Source organism: Mesoplodon densirostris, chromosome 1 (assembly GCF_025265405.1).
Source record: "Mesoplodon densirostris isolate mMesDen1 chromosome 1, mMesDen1 primary haplotype, whole genome shotgun sequence".
NCBI classification, from domain to species: Eukaryota; Metazoa; Chordata; class Mammalia; order Artiodactyla; family Ziphiidae; genus Mesoplodon; species Mesoplodon densirostris.
Genome location: NC_082661.1, coordinates 48,869,033 through 48,890,455, shown reverse-complemented (window position 1 = coordinate 48,890,455; position 21,423 = coordinate 48,869,033). Strand labels below are relative to the sequence as shown.

At 45.7% G+C, this 21,423-nt stretch overlaps 2 protein-coding genes across 2 annotated transcripts in view; one reads left to right on the top strand and one right to left on the bottom strand.

The window, feature by feature from the left end:
- WDFY4 (WDFY family member 4) overlaps positions 1-21,423 on the top strand; it is a 260,571-nt gene that overhangs the window by 179,909 nt on the left and 59,239 nt on the right. The window contains exons 45-47 of the mRNA XM_060078451.1: positions 3,973-4,093; positions 7,150-7,235; positions 8,707-8,769. Coding sequence (XP_059934434.1) covers positions 3,973-4,093; positions 7,150-7,235; positions 8,707-8,769 — 270 coding nt within the window. The remainder of the gene's footprint in view (positions 1-3,972; positions 4,094-7,149; positions 7,236-8,706; positions 8,770-21,423) is intronic.
- Positions 17,744-18,511, bottom strand: LRRC18 (leucine rich repeat containing 18). The gene has a single exon (XM_060078342.1). The coding sequence runs from the start codon at positions 18,509-18,511 to the stop codon at positions 17,744-17,746; it is 768 nt and encodes a 255-aa protein (XP_059934325.1).

The window sequence follows — 21,423 nt, the reverse complement described above, 5'->3', positions numbered from 1 at the left end:
AGTTGAGCATTAGACCTTGAAAGAGACTCCCCAATGTACCATGAAAATATCCCAAATAAAGCTCAAGAACACTGCCAATCCTCCAGCAGTGATTGGCTTAGGTACTTTGGAACTTTCCTTAGAAAGTAAGACCCTTTCTAGAAGGTTATATTTTGCTTTCAGTGGGATCTCTTCTTGGCAGAATAGGGTGACTGTACTAATTGGGTTGGCCAAAAAGTCCGTTAGAGTTTTTCCACAACACCCTATGGAAAGCCCGAACGAACTTTTTGGCCAACCCAATAGCTGTCCAGGGCTTCTGTAACAAAGTGTCAAAAACTGGGTGGCTTGGGCTTCCCTGGTGGCGCAGTGGTTGAGAGTCCACCTGCCGATGCAGGGGACACGGGTTCGTGCCCCGGTCCGGGAAGATCCCACATGCCGCGGAGCGGCTGGGCCCGTGAGCCATGGCCGCTGAGCCTGCGCGTCCGGAGCCTGTGCTCCGCAACGGGAGAGGCCACAGCAGTGAGAGGCCCGCCTACCGCAAAAAACAAAAACAAAAACTGGGTGGCTTTAAAAAAATAATTTATTGTCTCACAGTTCTGGAGGCTAAAGTCGGAAATCAAAGTGTCGGCAGGGTCACGCTCCCTCCACAGCTTTAGGGGAGGATCCTTCCTTGCCTCTTCTAGCTGCTAGTGTTTCCTGGCAATCCTTGGTGGTCCATAGCTTGTGTATACATCACTCAGTCACATGGCCATCTTCTCCCCATGTGTGTCTGTCTCTGTGTCCAAGTTTCCCCTTTATATGTGGAGACTAGTCATACTGGATTAGGGCCTATCTCAATGACCTCCCTTTATTACCTCTGTTATTTACCTATTTCTAAATAAAGTTAAATTCTGAGGTACTGGGGATTAGGAACTTCAACATATATCTTTTAGGGAACACAATTCAACCCATAACAGTAGCAGCCAAGCTTACAATGTATAACATTTGATTCATTTGGTGGGAATCCAAACCCTCCAACTGGCTCTTTGTGATGGAGTGCTTTTAGTCAGATATTTCCTTCACATCAGTCAGCAGTGTTAAGGCATCAGCTCTCTGTTTAATTCAACAAATACTTATTGAAAGTCTGTCTTGTACCAGCACTGTGGTCGACTCCACAGATACATAGATCAGTCAGATGTGGGCTGAGTCTGGTAAAGAGTTTGGGATCTAGCAAGTTATTTAGGTATAAATTCCAGGTATAAATTCCTGACAACAATTGGATACATACAAATTGGATACAACAAATTGGATACATACATGCCAATCAGAGTATGTTTTAGTTTGAAATCCACTTCTATTACCAAAGACCCAGTCAATCAATATCTTGATTATCATTTGTTTACTGTGATTTCCCTAGTTAAGAATATTAAAAGTTTTACTATGACCACCCTGGACAATTTGCATATATCATTATAGGTGTGATGGCAAGAGCTGTGAGCAGCATCCTTTGAACTGTGGCCACAGCTCCATCTAAAGAAAAACATGGGTCAGCAACTCCTTTCTACTCATTGACCTTGGGGGCCTGAACTCTGATTTAATGCACATGTAGAATATAGTGTTGGCAAAGAGACGCAGTCCTAGCTGTGTGACTAATGCTTTGTACGATGGAACTCCAATCTGGACCCTGCATCAGTGAACTCAATAATGTCATTCACAGTTTAGTCCTCCTGAGAAACTGTGTCTGTCTAAGCATTCCTGCCTTATGGATTATTCAGTCCCTACAAGCAGGAGAAGAATGACCATCTTTCCTCCTGAAAGCTCCTTCCTAAAAGCATTCTCCAGAGCATTCTTCCTCATGTCACCAGTGTTTCAGAGTCCTAGGTTGAGAATCAGTTTGCACAGAGTAAACTGGAAGGAGGGAGCTGGTGGGGGAAGCTCTGTAATTGCCAGCCAACCTGTCTGCCTCAGGGGAGAAAAGGTGCGGCTGCGTGAGCTTGGGTTTTAGATTCAGAGGACCTGGTCTGAATCCAGTTCCATGTGACCTTGGAAAAGTCACCTCTCCTCTTTGGAATGTAGTTTCGTCATTTCTGATATGGGAATCATAATAACACATGCTCAGTAAGGGTTCATCACGTGGATCAAATTAATCAAGGACAGGGAAGTGCTGAGCAGGCTGTAGAGCATGACGGTGGTCAGTCCACTCAGCAAACATGCCCAGAGCTCCAGGAAAGATGTGGAGGATGAGATCCATGGGCACAGTTCTGTGCCCCCATGAACTCACTCATAGTCAGCTGGGGAGAGAAACCAGCCAAAGGTGCAGCTAAGGTACAGAGAATGTTTGCTGTGCTCCCACAAGAACGGGGCCACAGGACCACAGACCACAGATCACATCATTGTCACTGTCATAAGTGCCTTTACCTGGAATTCTGTTTGGCCTAAGTCAAGGGTAGGAACCAGAATTACCTCCACGACCCCTCTGGGAGTCAGGGAAGTTTAGGGGAAGCTCAACTTAGCCCCAGAGGGAAGCATTAATAATGGATAAAGGGCCTCAGCCAGCAGTAGATTTGAATTAAAACATCCAAGCAGAAGCATCCAGAACCATCCAGCCACATTTGTGTTTCAACAGTCCTACAGCAGTGTGGCTCAGAACAGGGGCCCTGAGAGGGTTGTTCTGAGAAGGGGCAGGAGTCCGCAAGGGTGTGGTCTGGCCATGTGGGTGCTGAACAGCCGGCTCAGGCTGTGTCCCACGCGGGTAGCCTTCCCCTCTACCTGGCAGTAACCATTCTGCAGAGTGTGCAAGGCTGAGCTCTTAGCACTGCAGATGCTGGACCAGCTCTGACTGCTGCCCAGAGAAGTCCCGAGGGCCTGTGTGATGGCCTGATCTCTCTCCATTTCCACTGGAAGCATGGGCTGCCCTGGAGGCTGGGCGGTGAGGGCCGCCCCTGGAGCTGGGGTGGGAGGAGGTAAAACACATTCCTGCCACCTAGTGCTGGTGCGGGGCTCCTCGGCTCTGCGGTGGGCACACAGTCTTACGGAGGGCTGAGGTGCTTGGAAGGCCCTTCCTTTCTCCAGTGCTAAAAGGGTGTTTTATCAGAGCTTTGTGGTCATGTACACAATGCAAAATTGCTGTGTAACTCAGATGATCAGAAATGTAACTGTCCATACTGAAATCAAATTTATTTCTCAAGTTCCCATTTGTATTGGTGGTGGAAAGCTTCATCTGGTTGTTTATCTGAAGGTATTTCAGTTACTTCCAGTGCAAAAATTGTTCTTTTTGGGATAAATACTTCGTCAAATTCATGACTCCTCCTTCGCCCCTTCTCCCTTTCTTCCCAAGGGGAGTCATTCTGACCTCCGGGGGCGGGCATCCAGCATCCGGCCTGGCCGGCCCATCCTCTGCTCTCTGCAATGCCGCTAGTCCCTGGTCCAGGCACGGTGCTCTGGGGTCCATTGCTAATGCTGGCGTCATTGTCTTCCAGCCCATCAGTGCTCTCAGCCCTGCCACCTGCCTCTTTGAAGACTCAGAGTTTTCTGCCCCTTTGTCCCATTTTACACTAGGTGCTAGCCCGACTGACACGGCTGGTCCTCCCAGGGCTCCGCATTGCCTGACACCATGCTGGACAGGGCTTGTCTTTCTGCCTCATGTTCCAGGAGCTTGAAATTTCTCCAGACCTAACTACACATCTCTTTCATTCTTCCCCCATAACCCCCCAGCCCATTTCTGACACCTGTACTCAGAGAGTCTTCTCACACTTACACCCCGCACCCTGTGTCATTATCCGTCCTGGAGGTGAGCCCTTTGCCTTGCTGTCCCTCCCCTGGTGAGGGCAGTGCCCTGCCTTACTCCTCAGGGCATGGCTCACACAGACAGGCGCTCAGACAGGGTTTATCAGGTCAGTGGGGGCTGACACATCCTCCAATGTGTCCCAGAAACTCAGGTGGGCCACACACGGTGCAGGCAGGGGAACAAGCCTACCAGACACCCTCTCACTGCGTGTCTTGCTTCCTTTTCAGCATTAGCGATCCATTCATCTTCAACATGTGCAGCAAAGACAGGTCCTCTGACCATTACTCGTGCCAGCGCCACAGCTACGGTGACCTCAGGGAGATCCGGCAGGCGCGCTTCCTCCTGCAGGTGTGTCCCGGGAGGGGGCCAGAGAGAGGACCATCTCTTCCGGGCACAGGTGGTCCAGGTGCCACTGAGGCCCCATCTGAATGTGAGAGACACACCACCCTGACCCCCTTCACCTGTGCATAGCCCAGGGTCCTTTGAGACACCTGTGAATCCCTGTGGCCTATGTTGGGCTGGTCCCCTGGCTGGGATGGAGTTGTGCCTTCTGTTTCACTCTCTCCCCAGTCCCTGCCATTTGGCCATTGGGTCCTTCTCTCTCTTACCGTGTCATTTAGGATCCAGCCTCTTTGCTTTATTTTCCCCTTGACATGCCCCAGAGCTGCCTTGGAGATTCGGGAATACAGGACAGGGCAGCTCCATTGCCTCGTGGCAGAGCCAATGACTGAGAGTTGAGTGCCAGTCTGCCCTCTGTTCTGACACCTCCTCAGGCCACAGCCCCTACCCTCTGCCCTCCTCACAGCTTTACCTATCTTCAAGCTCCTGGTCATTTCCTGGGCCAGGTGTTTTAGGGATCTCCTGACTGTCCCTTCCATCCAGGATCACAGAGCCTTGTCCAGTGCATTCAAGGGCTCATCCAGGTACTAAACAGAGCTGATTCCTTCCAGAGGCAGAGCTCTGCTGTCAGCTAGTCACAACCACATGCTTCTCATACCCCACCTTGGAGAAACATCACCTGGTTTAGGAGCATCACCTCAGTGGCAAAAGGAGGAAGAACTCTGGGGAAGAACTCTGGGGTTCCCACTGGCCTCAAACACATCTTGCCTTCACCAGCCCAACCTCAGCAATAGCAAAGCTGCATCCGTGCCCCGGGCCTCCCACGCAGCTGGCGGAGGAAGAGATGAGGGACCACCCTTGGGGGTGGGGAGGAGCCCAGATCCCTCCCCGCTCACCCTTGCTGCAGGGTCTCTGTTCTGCAAAGGCCAACAGGGACAGTGCTAGGCCCTCGGGAACAGAATAAGTGTGCCTTTCATTTGTAAATTTCTTTGTCCCTTGATCCTCCTGCTGGAAGCCTCATTATTATTCTCTGAAATTAAAGCTCCAGGAAGCCTTTGGGGCGGGGGAGGGGGGCTCATTCTAGGGAGGATCAGCTGCCCTGCAGACAAGGGTCCAGCAAGCTGCTGACATCTGACCCAGCTCTCTCCCTCTCCCTCCCTCTCCGCTGCTCTTGCCCACAAAGATCTGGTTCTCATTTTGCCTGCCCTTAGTGCCCTTCTCTGAAAGGAGAGTGAACTAGAAAGGGGCGGGTGGAGGAGGCTCTGCCCTGATGATTCTGACCACAGCCAGCATGGGCCCAGTCCTGAGCACGGCTCTGCAGCTTTGGCACAGTCGGGCACCTCTCTGGGCTTCCATTTCCCTCCAGTGAACAGGTGACCATGTCTTGTCTTTTCCACCATTACATATATAGCAGCACTTAGCACATTTTAGGCACATAGCAAGTACTCAAAAAAAAACTTTTTAAAAAAATAATTGTATGTCTACTTACAGGTTATATATAGTAGCAAATAGATATCAGTAAGTGAGTGTCTTTCTCCCCAGTAAAAGGGGATTGTTTCCAGATGGTCGGTTAGCCTGACCGTGGTGGAAACCAGAAGTGGGAGAGCATGTGTGATGGCCAAGTGGGGCTGGGAGAGCTTCATGAACAAGGCCACCATTTGTCCAGCCCTAGATGTTCCCAGAGGAAAGTCAGAGCCTTGGCACTTAAGACTGCTGGGACAAGCTGTAGCCTTCATAAATTCTACGTTCATCATCTCTTTGCACAGTGTTTATATTTCTATTTATAGAAAAAAAATCTGTGGCTCTTATGTATACCCACAGAGGAGAGGGGTGTTTCATTATCATTACAGATACTTTCCCTCTGCTCAGGAATCTAATGAACTGGACTTTGAGAACTCACTTCCAGCCAGTCAGGAGCAGGACATGACTGCTGTTGCATGCAGGACCCCATCTTTGAGTTTGACCCTCCCCCTCCCCATCTCTCCTTCCATGCCCAGGCCTCACCTCTCCCAGGACCTCCCTCAAATGCTGGGTATTCTTTGGCTGACCCCATCTGATCCTATATGTGGACTCACTCTATCACTATTCCAAGTCTGTTACTTATAGATTGGAAGGGGAGGGAGGAAGAAAGGAAAAAGAAAGGAAAGCAGGTAGAGTTCATTCAGGCATTAACAAAATACCCTTGAAACAACATTGTTATGTCAGTGTGGCCACGTCAAAATGGCTCAGCAAAGTGGTTTGGCAAAGCATCCTGTGCCTTCAAGTCTGTGGGTTGACGTAAGATGCTGCCCAGATTGGGACTGGCACCCACTCCCCTAGTGTTTCTGGTAAGATGACCCTTTGGTTCAGGAAATGAAACCCTTGACCGGGAAGTAAAAGTGTCTGGAGGTGTTACTGGGCACTTTCCTCTCTTTGTCCCCTCCTCGCTTGCCCTGGGAGTGGGGCTCTTGTTTCCTGCTTCAGCCAAAGGAACTCTTAGTTCTCCTGCCCTCCTACTCATTCTGTGGAGACCCCATTCGTCACCGTCACCAAGGACTTCATATCCCCTGCAGGGGGTTGGAAGGCCTGTGTCAACCTCGATAAAGAGGTAAACTGAGGCAAGCTTGAATTACCAGAAATTGAGTTAATTCAGCAGAAGAATAGCCATTCACGAAACACAGGCTGTCCGGAGCTACGGGCGAATCCATTGAGGGTCAGCTGTATCTATGGGCAAGGAGCACAAGTGGGGGCATCCAGCCAGAGTCCAAGCTGTAAGTTCACTGGCTTGAGGATGGGAGGGGTTCTTGGTGGATGTTCATTGCTCACGAGGTAAGTCTCGATCTTCTGTAAATCAGGCATTTGTGGGAAATCAGTCTCTCAGTTCTTAAGTTTTGTTTTTCTGAGGGCGCATGCCTGAGGTTCACCCTTTCATATCCTTTGGTTCCATTTTAGACTGAAATCCTTTCACACCTGACACAGAGTCCCAAATGACCCACAGCCATGGCTCTGTTGCCCTGGTTGGGGGGCGGGGTGGTGGTTCTCCATTCCAGGAAACTGCAGAGCAGTAAAAGGGGTTCTCTTTACAGGACATTGCCCTGGAGATCTTTTTCCGAAACGGATATTCCAAGTTTCTTGTCTTCCACAACAGTGATCGGAGTAAGGTCTTCAAAAGGTAAGGGTTTGAAAATCCTCTGCTAAGGAGACTAATCGTGACCCAATAGGAGAGGAACAGCTCTGTTCTCAGGAGAATTGTTCCCAACCCACAGTGAGCAGGATTTAGGTTAGACACGAGAAAGAACTTACCCACAGAACTGTTGAGTGATGGAAAAAAGTATAGAGAAAACTATAAAAGCTCCTTCCCTAAATCCTGGGAAACTGGCTCTGTTTCATGAACTGAAGTAGTTTGGGACAGTAATAACTGAAGGGAGAAAAAAATGTGCAGACACAACATATTTAATGGGCCTTCCAGAATTTTCTGGCTTTATTTTTTAATTTTCCAAGTAATTATTTTGGCTTAATCTTCCTTTTAGATCCCAGTTGCCAATTTTATTTGTTCTGACTTCATATTTTATTGGAAAGAATTCCTACCAACTGATTTCCCACTTCTGCATGGAACATCTTTTTTCTTAAAGAGAGAAGCATGCTGTTTTAGTTTAGCTTCTCTTTATCCAAAGAGATTCATCAATCTAAGGAGTTTAAGCTAGAGTTTAAATTTTAAATTTATATTATTAAAGTTAGAGATATGTAGATTTGCAGAGAATCTAGAAGAGGCCAAAGGAAAGGTAGGCTCCTAGCCATAAACAGACCACACAGAAGCTGGATTAATAGAGAAGTGGTCACATTTAGCTCCACTTAGGGTTGAAAGTTCTGAGGTGAGATTTGACATCCCTGGCCTGCATGTCCCAGGCCATTTTGTGCTCAGAGGTTCTAGCCTTACCTTCCTGTCAGCCCTGGCCAGTCACTGGCACCAGCACCAGCTGCTGGGTCCCAAGGGCAGGGCCAGAGTGGAGAAAAACAACTCTCGCAGAGAGGCTGTCTGAGCCAGCTCTGGGTGCGTCTCCATTGAGTGTGATTCTCCGTTTGAGGTTCTTCGAAGGACTGCTGTTATATCGCCTCCTAAAATGTCTTCAGGTTCCGTTTTAGACCAAACCGAAGACAGAGACACGCAATGCTGAACCTCAGGTTCATGTTCCCTTGTGATTTCTGTGCATTAAACGACGTTTTCTTCACAGTCGAGCTAGAAGTCTTATACATCCATAACTCAGACAATGAATAGTGCCAACCACACCCCACCCTTGTTCCAGGAGCATGAAAGTAAGATGGCTTTTGTCCCTAGAGTACTACAGTGGCTGCTAAAATCAGCAATGGAAATGCCAGTGCTGGCCCAGAGGAGGTCTCTAAAACACGTAATTTTTATCGTAACTATTGTTTTATTGTTATCATTGCCATTATTAAGGCTAGAGCATATAATCGCAGAGGGTGCTGATGGGGTGCCTCAGAGGTACACCCCGATCTAGGGGCAAATGGGGCCCACTGGAAGGGCAAGAATAAACCCAACCTCTAGCCTGCCTCTGAAAATGTTGCCATGGTGGTGGAAGAGTCTTGACTCTGCTGATAGAATAATCCTTTCCCTTTTTGTCTAGCTTCTGCTCTTTCCAACCCGGCTTGAAAGGAAAAGGCTTCACGGAGGACCCGCTCAACCTAAGGTAACAGGTGCAGGGAGGAGGCCAGCCATGCTTTCTGGGCAGGGTGTTGGCCTTGCTTTGATTTTCTTCATTGGTCCGACCCTACTGCTAAGAAGGCATGCAAAGAGCATGTCAATCTGCCTTCTGCTTAATTTTTCTCTCTCCCAGCCCCCTACAACCCTCATCCTACTCCCCTAGTTCCTTCTGCCAATTAAACCTCTACAACAGACTTGAAGTCCCAAGTGCTCTGAGGCTTGTTCAAACCAGAATGGCAGGAAGCCGCCTCTGCCTGTGGTGGGTCGGGGCAGGTTGCCCATAGAGGGGGCAGCCCAGGCCCAGCCTTGGTGTCAGGCCCTCAGATTGGGGTGTGCGCAGTCCCAGGTCTGTCCTTGCTATTCGAGGCTCTGAAAACTCAGAAGCTAAATAAATAAATGTACAGTGATGTGCAAAGCATATGCTAATTTATGAGTCTGTGATATGGAGCATCTTTCCCAGGAAACAAGATGCTTACGGCCTCTTCCTAAGTGCCCCCCGCCCCTTACAAGTACCCAGTTCTCTGGAAGGCCAGTTCCGGATTGGTAGGTGCTTTTATTTCAGTTAAGAAGGGGAATAGGAAGAAGACAGTGGTTGCTATTTTTCTCCAGGAGTATGTGGGGCTAGGGCAGGGAGGAGATATGTTCAAAATATTTATAATGACTATGGAATGGGTTTCATCAGTTTATTTAAAATGGTTTACCCATAGCTTGTTATGTGTAGTGTTCGCTGCTTCACAAAGCAACAAGCAAAATACTGAAAATCTCCCCATTTATTGAGTTTACATTCTTGTGAGAAAGAAAGCAAAATGAATGAAATATAAAGCATATTAGATAATGATAGCAACCGAAGTCGGTCGAGGTAGGGTTTGAAATCTTAGGTTGTTAGGGGAAGACCTCACCCAGAAAGTTAATATTTGAATTAAGACTTGAACAAAGTGGGGAAACAAGTTATTCAGATAACTGAAGAAAGAACATTTCAGGCCAAGGGAAAAGGAGAGCGAGGGCCCCGAGGGGAAGTGTGGTGGGCTTGGCTGGGGCCATAGTGCTTGGGTGCAGTGAGTCAGTGGGAGCAGAGATGAGAGAGGGAACGGGGTTCATGTAAGACTTGGGGGCTCATGCTAATGGGGTCGCCTTTTACTCTGAATAAATGGGAAACATTGGAGGGATCTTGTGACCTAACTTATATTTTAAAAGACTTACTCTGGCTTCTGTGTTGAGACTACAACATAGTAGGTCAAAGGCAGAAGCTAGGATACTGGTTAGGAGGTTTTTGCAGTAATGCAGGTGAGAGATGATGCTGGCTTGGATTGGGGGCGGGTGGCAGTAAAGATGGTGTGAAGTGCTCAGATTGTGGACATACTTGTACATGATTGAAGGTACATCTCGTGGGATTTGTTGACAAATCAAGTGTGGGTGGGGAATGTGTGTGTGAGAGAAAGGACTTAAGGATAAAACCAAGCATTGGGGCTTGAGCAACTGGAAGATGAAATGGGGAAGACCACACGGAGAACTACTTTGGTGGTGTAGTGGATATCAGGGGCTCGATTTTGGACGTGTTAATTTTGAGATGCCTCTCAGATATCCAGGTGGAGATGTCATGTAGGTCATTGGATATATGTTTCGAAAGTCAAGGGAGAGGTGCTCCAGAGAAATACATATCTAAGCTCATGGAAGAAGAGCTTTGACAAAATGAGGAAGCCAAAGAGCTGGTTCTAGGCTCTGAGACCACCCAAGCAACCAGGGCATGTGGTGAGGCTGTGCTGCTGTGGTCAGCCATGGACTTTGGGATCAACCTGATTTGGGCTCATAGTAGGTGCTCAATAAATGTAATTCCTTTGCTTAGTTTTAGAATCAACTGCTGTGTATTTTGGGCATGTTTATGGAGCAGTTGATTAAATACAGGCGTTTGTGTTCTCAGCTCTTAGAGTTTCTCCCAGCCCTTCTCCTACCAGCCACAGTGTGCCTACACGAGTTTCAGAGGGGAAGGCAGTAGTGGCTCCCAGCCTTAGAAAGACTTGGCTGGCCATTGCCCCATGCCTGGAATGAACTTGGCCACTTTTGGTTGGATTACCAAGGACAAAGCCCAGTTCATACACTGAGTCTTTAAAAATGCCTACCTGCGCTTTGCACACTCCAGCAAACATGAGCTTCTCTTCTCTGAAGGAGGTGCATGATCCATTCTGCAGGTTTTCATCTGGCCTAAGATGCTTGGCCTGTGCTACAAGTTTTCATATCTTCAACCCCCAGCTCTTCTTGACTGATCTGGCCCCTCTAGAGGCCATCTCCCGTGTACAGGAAACCAGAGCTTTTGGATACCAGAGTTTTGCCTAGAATTTTGGTGACAATGGCTGCCTCCATAACTTAATTCCAAGGATGTTCTATGGGCCTGGATCCCAAGTAGAAAATACTTGCAAAGCTGAGGTCAGCCTGGGATCCATAATCCTCCTCTGTCTCCCCATGGTACCAGACTAGACCATTCTGAAGCCAGCATGGTGGCATAATCGGACATCTGTGAGGTGCAAGGCTCTGCAAGCATATAGGGTCTTCTAATGTAAAGCCAGCTAGATGCCCCTGGATACATGTCTGATGGCCAAAAAACTCCACAACGTTAGACATAGGTAGGCTCTGCAGAGACGTGAGAATAGCTGAAGTTACAGGGAAAGCGAAGCTAGTTGAAAATGAATATGTGAAGAAACACACATCTTTATACTTAAAGTTATCTGTACCCTTCCACAAAGAGCTGGAAACAGTTTCAAAACTAAATACAGGGTATAATGATCCTTTAAAAATTCCTCCCAAACTCCTTTAAAGGACAAAAACATAGACGTGATATCAGGTACCTGGAATGATCTAGTTACTGTAATTGTCCTGAAACTAAGAAAAACCAAACAATTGTGCTAGGTTACATCATTTTCCAGCGACAGATAACAAGAAACAGACAGTTTGGGGGACTTTTTTGTTCTGGAACATACTTTCTCTTGGCACTGAGTAAATAGGGTAGTGGGTAACAAAGAAGGCAATTTCCTTTCTATAAAAAATGAAAAAAAAGATTACTATATAATATAATTTTCTATATTGATTCTCTGAAAAAATAGAGCCCTAATATTTGGACTTATTTCTGTACAGACATTTCTTTGGGACGCTAGCATGATCTGGCTCAGTTCCATTGCTTCCAAGTGATCTCAGTTCCTATTGAGCCCAGGGTTTAGAAAACTTAGGAAAATACAAAGCCTGGTTGCCTATCTGTCCTTTCCTCTCTCAAATCTCTGTTGCACACAGTACACACCTTTGAATGTGCTAAAGGCATCGTTCCATGGCCATGGTCCCTGACAAGTTCTGAAATACTCACTTGCTGTGCCATCAAGACAAAAGTGTCCCTGGGCTGGAAGAAGCTGTTGGTTGTGAGGCAGTGCTTATATTTGGGGCCTTACTGTATCTGCATGTTTGTAATTTCTGAAATGTTCTCTCAGTTGTATAGCTAACTTAAATGTAATGGTTAGGATGAAATTCATTTTTTGGCACGAAGTTCTGCAGTTGAGTATGTACTGTCCTTTACAGCTTTCCTTTAAAGAATGAGTTTCCCTTACAGAAAATGAGTTTCCTTTCCTTTATCTTTGAAAAATAGTGAAAAACAAAGAACTTAGAAAAACAACCATAAGAAGCTGTAAATTCCCATAAGAAGATAATTCTTCCACGATAATCAGGGCACCACTGCTAGCAGCCTGGAGGCTAAATTTCAAGTACTCCACCTCCCCACTTCCACCTTTTCAGTCCCTACTCTTCCAGAGATCGTCACTGATGACCAGTTGGGAGACTGAGAATCTGTAATGTGTGTGGTTACTTTGATAAAGAGAACTTTCAGCTCCATCACTGAATGGAGAAACATGCTCCTTGGGCTTCTTGGTAAAGCACACCTTGGGAGGGCAATTGTAGGGGCTCTACAGCTCAGACCCTAGGGTTAGAGCAGAATCACTGGAACCAGAGGTGAACTAAACACCCTGGTGGGATAACCAATGCCCTGGCATGGTGGAGCTTCTCACATGGTTGGCTCAACGGGCAATGGGTAGTGGAGCCCAGTGACCTGTGGTGAGCTCTGCCTGGGTCCTGCTCAGACCTTGTTTTGGCCCCCATTCGTGTTGTTCCTTGTCTTACTTGTTCATGTTTCCTCTTAGCTCTATCCTTAGCCGTGACCTCAGACCTGTTTCTAGGCAGAAGCCTAACTTAAGCCCTGATCTCTGCACCAAGCCTGGCCCCTTTGTCTACCCATTCAAGGTGCTTCCATAGGGCAGTAGGCAGGTGCATTAAAGTCCAGAACTGTGAAAAGAGCAACTTGCTGGCTCACGGTCCCCCCACCCCACTTGCTACTTGTACCCAGCCACCACCAGAAAACCTGGGACATGGGTTGAGAAGCCATGCATTGTCTTTTTATTATTTTAACATCTTTCTCAGGAATCTTCAAGGGTAAGATCAACATGGATAATTTTAAGTTAGGCCAGTGATCTGAAGTTAAGGTGCTCTTTCTCCTGAAATGCCTTAACTCTTCAGAATGATTGAGGAACTTTAAGCTTGCCATAGTTACTCATAAATTAGCACTTGGCAGATACAGAAAGATCTGTTTATCACTGCATATAGTCTGTAAGATTTTTTTTTAAATTTTAAAATAACTATAGATGCACAGGAAGTTGCAAAAATAATACAGAGAGGCCCCAGGCAGCCTTCACTTAAATTCCACCAATGGTTACATCTTATGTAACTATAGTACAGTTTCAAAACCAGGAAATTGACATTGGTATGATATGTATGCATAGTTCTTCGTCCTTTTTATCATATGTGTAGATTCTTGAAACCACCACCACTATCAACATACGCAATTACTTTTATCACCACAAAGATATCTCTTACGCTACCACTTCCTGGTTATGCCCACCCTCTAACACAGCTCATCAGCCTTAACCCATGGCAACCACTGATCTGTTTTTCATCTCTACCATTTTGTCATTTAGAGAATTTTCTATAAATGGAATCATAGAGTCTGTGACCTTTGGAGATAGGCCTTTTTTTACTCAGAATAATGCCCTTGAGATCCATCCAAGTTGTTATGTATATCATATGCTCCTTTTTATTGCTGAATAGTATTCCATGATATGGATATACCAGAATTGGTTTAACCACTTGCCTCTTGAGGGAAATTTGCTTGTTTCTAGTTTGGGGCTATTACAAGTAAGGAAGACAATCCACATTTAATGTAATTATTAAGATGTTAGGACATAAGTCTGCCATTTCATTTCTCATTTCCTGTTTTTTCCTCTGTTGTTCATTTCTGTTTCTTTTTCCTACCTACCTTTGCATTACTGAAAGATTTGTTAAAATTCTACTTTGATTTGTCTATAGTATTTTTGGTTTTTTTGGTATAAATTCTCTATAGATTTTAGTTGCTTGAGGTATTGCATTCTACATACATAACTTATAAGAGGCAACTGGTATTGGAATTTCACCAGTTCAAGTGAAGTGTAGAGACCATAAGTCTTTTAAGTCTTAAAGTCTTCTTTTAAATTTTTAACTGTCTATAATTTATGTCTATCATTTTCTTAAATATTTCCTCTATATAAATTTTAAAAACACACACAAGATATTTCCCAAAGTCATTTTCACACACAGATAGTCTAAAGCAAGAGAGGCAAAATGAATTTAAGAAGCAAGTCAGTGGTTTAGCCGGCACTGGAGAGCCTGGCTTCCAGAACGTTTCCCTTGCCACTCCCTTCTCCTAACTGAGGGCTTTTCTTCTTCAGAGCTGATTAGCCTTCAAGTTTTTGCCATAAGCTACTCTAGGGAGATGTTGAGCGGTATCCTAGGGATGAAGACATAAGAGGCCAAGGAAATTACTCCAGGTCATGGAGGCAAAACACAGCAAGGGCAGAGGTCACACGGGGGTCACCTAGGTCACACCTGGCTTTCAGAGAGGGTGGTGACTGGGTTAGTGTGAATAGGGGTTTTGTTCTATTTGAAGAAAGAGAAAACCCTGTGACTTTCCTGTCAAGTATTTTGGGGCCTAATATACTCTCCAGAAAGTAAAGATGACTGCAGTATTTTAGGGCATGAGGGAACATCAACATTAAACCTTTCCTTGACAGAAAAAGAAATAAAATATAGAAGATATTTCCTAACTGAGTTCTGTCTCCCATCTTCAATTCATCTTACTGCCCGGGTTTTCTGATGAACCAGGGGTCTAAGGTGACTGTATCCTGGGGCAAATCAAAGCCCCCTGCTTGTTTATTTCTCAATCCTGGTGAAGTTCAGTGCACTTAAAACCCCTTCCTAAGACATGGCTATAAGAATGAAAGCACCATAAAGCACCTAGAGACCAAGGATGGCAAAAAATGTCATCTTGCATGCCAGCCACTCAGTTGGAGGTAAATCCAGGAGAGGTGCTGGAGAGAGATTTTGGAAACCAAGCACAGTGGAGGAAGTTTCTGCAATGGTCAGGAGAGGGGTAGAGGGGCAAACCTGGGGTCCAGGCCAAGACTCTTTGTAGGGGCACAGGGAGATCTTTTCCCTTAACTCATTAATTCTGAAGAAAGAGTGTCTCGAGCGGGAGGAAGAGAAATGGTCAGTATCCAGATAACTAGTCATCACTTTCTGTTTGGATCAAATGCCCCTGCATGGATTCTGTGCTTCTTGGTTCAGAGATGAAGTAGGTAAAATAGCAGGATGGCTACTTAGGGACATGGTCAAGGCCCAACATTCTAGTGGGGTCTCCTGGGCCTAAGGCATGACATCTCATCATGTACTTCACAGACATGTGTCCTCCTCTCATCTGTAGAAGGACTTCTAAGAAATCATTGTGGACATTAAATGAAGGGAAAAATATAAAGAATGACATTCAGTGCTCACAAGGGTGCAGTGAAATGAGTTCTCTAATATATTACTGGTAGATATATAAATGGGTGTAAACTTTTTATAAGCTACTTACTAGCATGTATCAAAAATTATTTAAAAACCACACCCTTTAATACAACATTAAAAAAATCTTAATCATACAGGCTTCATCACAAAATGATTTCTATTAGTGAAAAACAGGAAACAACTTAAATGTCCAACAATAACTTAGTTATGTATATCCATGTTTGACTATCTTACAGATGTTTTAAATTATGGTTATTAAGACCATGTAGCCACATGGGTTTCAAAGCAGGATAAAAATGATGTGAATGTTATTATTTTAACTATGTATAAAATATACACAGAAAAATAACTAGTAAGGAAATCTGTCAATATTACAGCTGGCTTACATTGTAGAATTGTGGATACTTTAAGCTGCTATATTTAAAACTACGTTGTGGTATTGTTACTTTTATAATACAAAACATTTAAGAAAGAGAAAAACTGAAAAGGGAATTTTGAATCTGTATCTTCAGAGATTTTAGAAATATGATAGAGTTGTCACAGCTAAGCATTTCAAAGGAAAATGAGCAGTGAGGAGTGAAGAAATGAAGTATGCTGTCTGCTATGGTTTATAACATGAAAAAGAAATACATTAGTCACGCTGAACTAATGGATATTTATCTCTCAGTGCTTTTCCACTGACCACTACAAAACTTGCCGCCAACACAGGAAAGCTTTGATTTAAAACAAACAAACAAACAACAACAACAATGAAAAACTTTCCTAAGGATATCTTCCTTGATCCCTTTCTTTTAAGCAGTATAAAGGTGTGAGTGAGTGGTACAGGGAAGGTTCTCAGCTATTGTGAGTTCTACCAACAGATCTAGAGTGACTGAAGACACTGTTCAAAGTAGTATTTCAGCTTTAAGATGCACCGAGCTCTAGTTCTTAGAGAGAACTGACTTCTACTGAGTACTCACTCTGTGAGCTATCTGCTTGAAATGCATGACAACGCTTGGAGTTGGGCTGGTATTACTCCCACTTTACAGATGAAAGGACCAAAGCTAAGTAAAATGTCCAGGGAGATGGCAAGTAAGAAGCAGAGCTGCTCTGGGCTCAGATCTGTCCAACTGCAGAGTCTTTGGCTTTTTCTCTATGCCAGGCTAGCCCTGCACACCACTAGGCTCTGAGCTCCTAACTTCCTCAAATAATGGCGTTATAAAGAACAAAGTCTTCTTTCAACTTGTCTTCCCTACAGGTTGCAAAGGGCAAGACAAGCTTTCCCCCATTGGACACAGTCCCTGCACCTAGCACAGTGCCTAGTAAGGTGTTTATCTATTGACTACACCAACCCCTATCTGCACCCATTCTTTCCTTATTCCACAAAGGTCTGGAAAAGCATTGGACATAATAAGATGGGAGTGAACCTCATTCATTCACAGCCAGTCAAGGGCTTGCAGGTTTAGTCTAGAAAGCTCCTAGAGCAAATTATGCAAGTGCAGAAAAGAGAAAGGGATAGGACTGCTTAGATCCCAATATGTTAATGCCAATACTTAATGGTAATATCTGCCCATCTGTGTGGCCCAGTTTTGACCCCTTCCCAAGACTATATGTCCATCTGCCCGCCTACCAACCCATGCTTAGAGATGCCTGACTTTTGAAGCCTGGCCCAAAGCATTCCAATAGAACAAGCTCCACACTGGGGAGCTGGCAGTTTGTCCAGAAACGTGTGTTAATGAGACTAAGAGTGTGCTGGCTGTATCAGCTGCCCAGGCCACGGGCTGTAGGCAGGAGAGTTCTGGGGCAGAAGTAAGACAGATGTCCCTTTCCTGACTCACTGTGCTCGTATGTGTGGGTGTGTGCATGCAGAGAAGACAGAAGTGTACGGAATGGCAAAGAACTAAAAGCCCTTCAGTGAACAAAATCACAAGCCAAGGAGGTAGGGAAAGGTATTTTATGGGCTTGGCTGGAGGAGCTATTGCAGTAACGGAAGAATCCCTCAGTTTTGTGAGGATGTAGCCCATTGTCATCTTGCCTCCCTCCCTTTTCCCTTCCTGCCTTAGGGTCAGGATCCCAGGTCACCTCCAATCTTCCTGGGATTCCCTGGCGATGGAGTTGGGTGAGACCAAACTGGAAAAGATGGCCCTTCTTGGTGCTGTCGTGGCCATGCTTTTGATTTTGTTCAGCTTGTCCTGGGCCTGTTGGCATTTTCTCAGGCAAGGCCCACATAGATCCTTCTCCTCCACCAGATATAGGTTGTCCAGCCTCTTGATGGAATCTATGAACGTACCTGACTCCTCTGCCTTGGGAAAGGGGTTTCGCTTTGTGTTGAGCTTTTTCAGCTTGGGGAGCTTGGAGATGCTGTTGGGGATGGTGCTCAGCAGGTTGTCATGGAGCCCCACCTCATGGAGCTCCTTCAGAGAGCCTAGCATGGTGGGCACGCGGTCCAGGTGGTTCAGACCGAAATTCACAGTGCGGATATTCTTGAGCTGATTGAGCTCCTCAGGCAGCCCATTGGTGGTCAGCCTATTGTTGCTGACATTGAGGTAAAGCAGAGAGGTCATCTGGCCGATGGACGCAGGGAGCTTGTCAATGTAGTTGCTGTGCAAGTCCAGCCACCGCAGGTTCTGGAACTTGGAGATTGAGTCAGGAATCTTCCTGATCATATTCCGGCTAAGGTTGAGCTCGTCTACATCACTGAGTCGCAGAATACACTTGGGAAAGGTGGTAATTCCCATCTTGCTCAAGTCAAGGCGTTTCTTCCCATCAAATGTGATCTTGATACAATTCTTGGCCACACTGAGGGTGATCTTTTTACCCTTGGGGCCTTTCCTGACCTTGGCCATGTTCTTTTAGTAAGGGGGTATGTTTGAAGTATGTTGTTCTGATTGACTGGTGATCAGTTAGAGAAAAAAGTCACATGAAACTGCTAGAAGATAGACTCTGATAAGAAGAGAAAAAATATCCAGTTAGGAGATGACATAAGGGTACTGGACTCCCCCCCTCCCCCCCCCCCAGATCACAATGCTTTACTTTCTAATGGTTTGAAAGGAGAGAAAGAGGGGAGTGGAGAGAAATTAGGTCATCAGCAGAAATAGCTTAGCCAAAGATCATCAGCAGTTGAATACCCTCTTCATCAATGCTCCCAGGTGTAAAATGGGAGGTTCAGGGTTGGCCTGAAGGATGCTCAACACACCTCTGGTTGTGCTGTTCCCCGACTTAGGAATCTCTCCATTGTCCTGGACTTTCACATATTCCCCCTCCTGGGTGTGTGTGTGTCTTGGATACCTGCCATTTCCCAGACCCTCACTTAAATCTAGTCTTTTCTTAGAGTTATCCCACAAGTTCCTAGGGTGGGACTGCTGAGTTCTCAGAGGCAACATAGCCTGGATATAAGGGAATAAAGGTGGGAGTTAAGAATGACTTGTGTATTACACCCCTCCTCACCTTCTGGACCCAGAGGAAGTAGTCAGGCCTTGGCTACTATAACAGCAGTGCAAATAAAAGCAGCACAGAGAAGTCTTTGCTTAGCCCCCAGGTAGGAAAATGTGCCTACAGCATGCCCATGAGCGTGGAAGAGAGGGCCAGGGTGGAGCCTGGCAGAATTGAAGAGAATGCTGCCTTTTCCCACCTCCTACCTGCCTTGTCTTCCTCCCCTCACATTCTTCACACTGAGATTCTACTGTAGATACCTCTGCACCGATAGGTGTGATAACAGATTGCTGCCATCGGAGAAGTAGAATGTACAGAGTGACGGGTAGATTCTGGCTTCACAGTGCTTGCTTAGAAGTCCAGTTCTACCATAAATAATTTGCTTAAATTTTCAGTGCCTCGATTTCCTTATTTGTGAAAACAGCTCCCATTTAGGACTCTAAGGGAGTGTAAATTATCTAAACTATAAAGCTCTTACAGCAGTGTCTGGCACATAGTAAAAGCTTGATAATGTTAACTATTAAATATTACTATCAGGAACTTTGCACATATTGATTTTAATCTTCAACAATCCAGCAAGATCCATAAGCTTATCCCCACTATAAATAGAAGAAGACTGAGGCTCAGGAGTGAGGAAGGTCTACAGTCAAGAGGAGGATGCAACCGGCCTGCCTGTTCTAGAGGCTCTTTTCTTTTCTACAGCTTGGTGTCTCTTGCTTGCTGGTATGCTATTTTGGACCAAGCTCCCACTCTGGACAGAAGCATGCTGTCAGGAGATAAATGCTTGCACTGCCTCCATCTCCCAGTAGGGATGGGTGGGAGAGGTGCTCTTCACTTTCTCTACTTCATCATCCAGGCCCTTTATCAGGAACCATGTTTGTGTAACACATGGAGTGCCAGCAATCAGGCTGTTTGAGCCTAGTATCACATGTTTTCCTTGTACAGTAATCCTCAGTGCCAAAGGCAAGTAGGTAAAAATGCCTCCCACATGTTTATTATAAATCCTGCTCTTGCCACTCCTGGCTGAAGGTTTGAGGATTCCACCCTATGCAAGTCCTACTGGATCAGAGCCTCCTGAGATGGATGGAGCCCTCCACAATAGCCGGCTGAGAGTATTCTCAGCTCTCAGCTGCATTGATGTTCTTTGGAGTGGGCCTTGTAAGCTGAACCTATTCTTTAGAAACAGTAAACCGACCACACTCAGGCATGATTGGCTGGTTACCAAAGACAGTACTGTGTTCACCAGTATTGAAATATCTGTATTACACAGCTGTGTGGAACCAGATGGGGCAAAGCAGTTTAAAAATGAAAGCTGGGGTTCCAGTCACAGTTAAGATGGAGTAAGTGCGCTCTGCCCGTCTCACCCACTGAATGCAGCAAAAGGCCCAAGGACTCTGAAGATAAATGGTGTAAGGCAGATTGGAGAAGTAACTCAAAGTAAGACCAACTTTGCACCAGTGATGACAGATTTCCAACAAAAACCTCCCTCACTGGCCAAGGACAGGGAGACGGGGCCTTTTAGGGTCAGGGTGAGGGAGATCCCGTTCTTTTCTATTCATTTTTTCTATTCTCTTCTGCCTCAGCCTCAGGCAATCCTGTATCACTGGAGTCAGGCATGCAGGCACTTAAAACTCTAAAGGGGGAGAACCATTGTCTTTGACCAAACTGTTGTCCCAAGTGTGTGGAAGTTTGCTTTTTTTCTCTCTATCCCACTGCTACTTGGCCCTGGAGAGAGAAACAGTGGCAGGAAGTACACAACAGTTTTAGAAAACAAGTTCCCTGGATTTCTAGCCAGAAGACCAAGGAGGGGAGGGCAACTCCTGGGAACCACAAAGTGTTGGGGAGATTGCAAAGAGGAGAGAGTTTAATAAAGTTGTATATGAACTCCAGGATACACCCTGAGCTGCCCACGAATAGACCAAACCCTGAACAGGGTCTTGAGTACCTACTCCCAAACCCTGAACCCAAAGGCTTTGTGAACTGAGCACTGTGCAGGTTTCAGACTGGTGCCTGGGTAGCAACATGAAGGGCTGATTCGAATAGTACTGTAAATTCTTTGCAAACTGAATGGACATTATAAACGTCTACAGAATCTACAGAAGGTTTGCCAGAACTTGTAGCCTGTGACTACCTGCTCAAAATATACATGTATATATCAATACAGATACAAAGATACATCCTAGGAAAGAAGAGGATAAAGGCTTGTGGTGCAGAAAAATATTTGAAGGAAAAATGGGTAAAAACTTCCAAAAGTTGGTGAGAGACATAAAAACTACAGATTCAAGAAGCTCAGTGAACTGCAAACAGGATAAATAAACTCAAAGAA

Excerpts from the sequence above, each read along its gene's own strand:
- LRRC18 (XM_060078342.1), bottom strand. The coding sequence starts at position 18,511 with ATGGCCAAGGTCAGGAAAGGCCCCAAGGGTAAAAAGATCACCCTCAGT.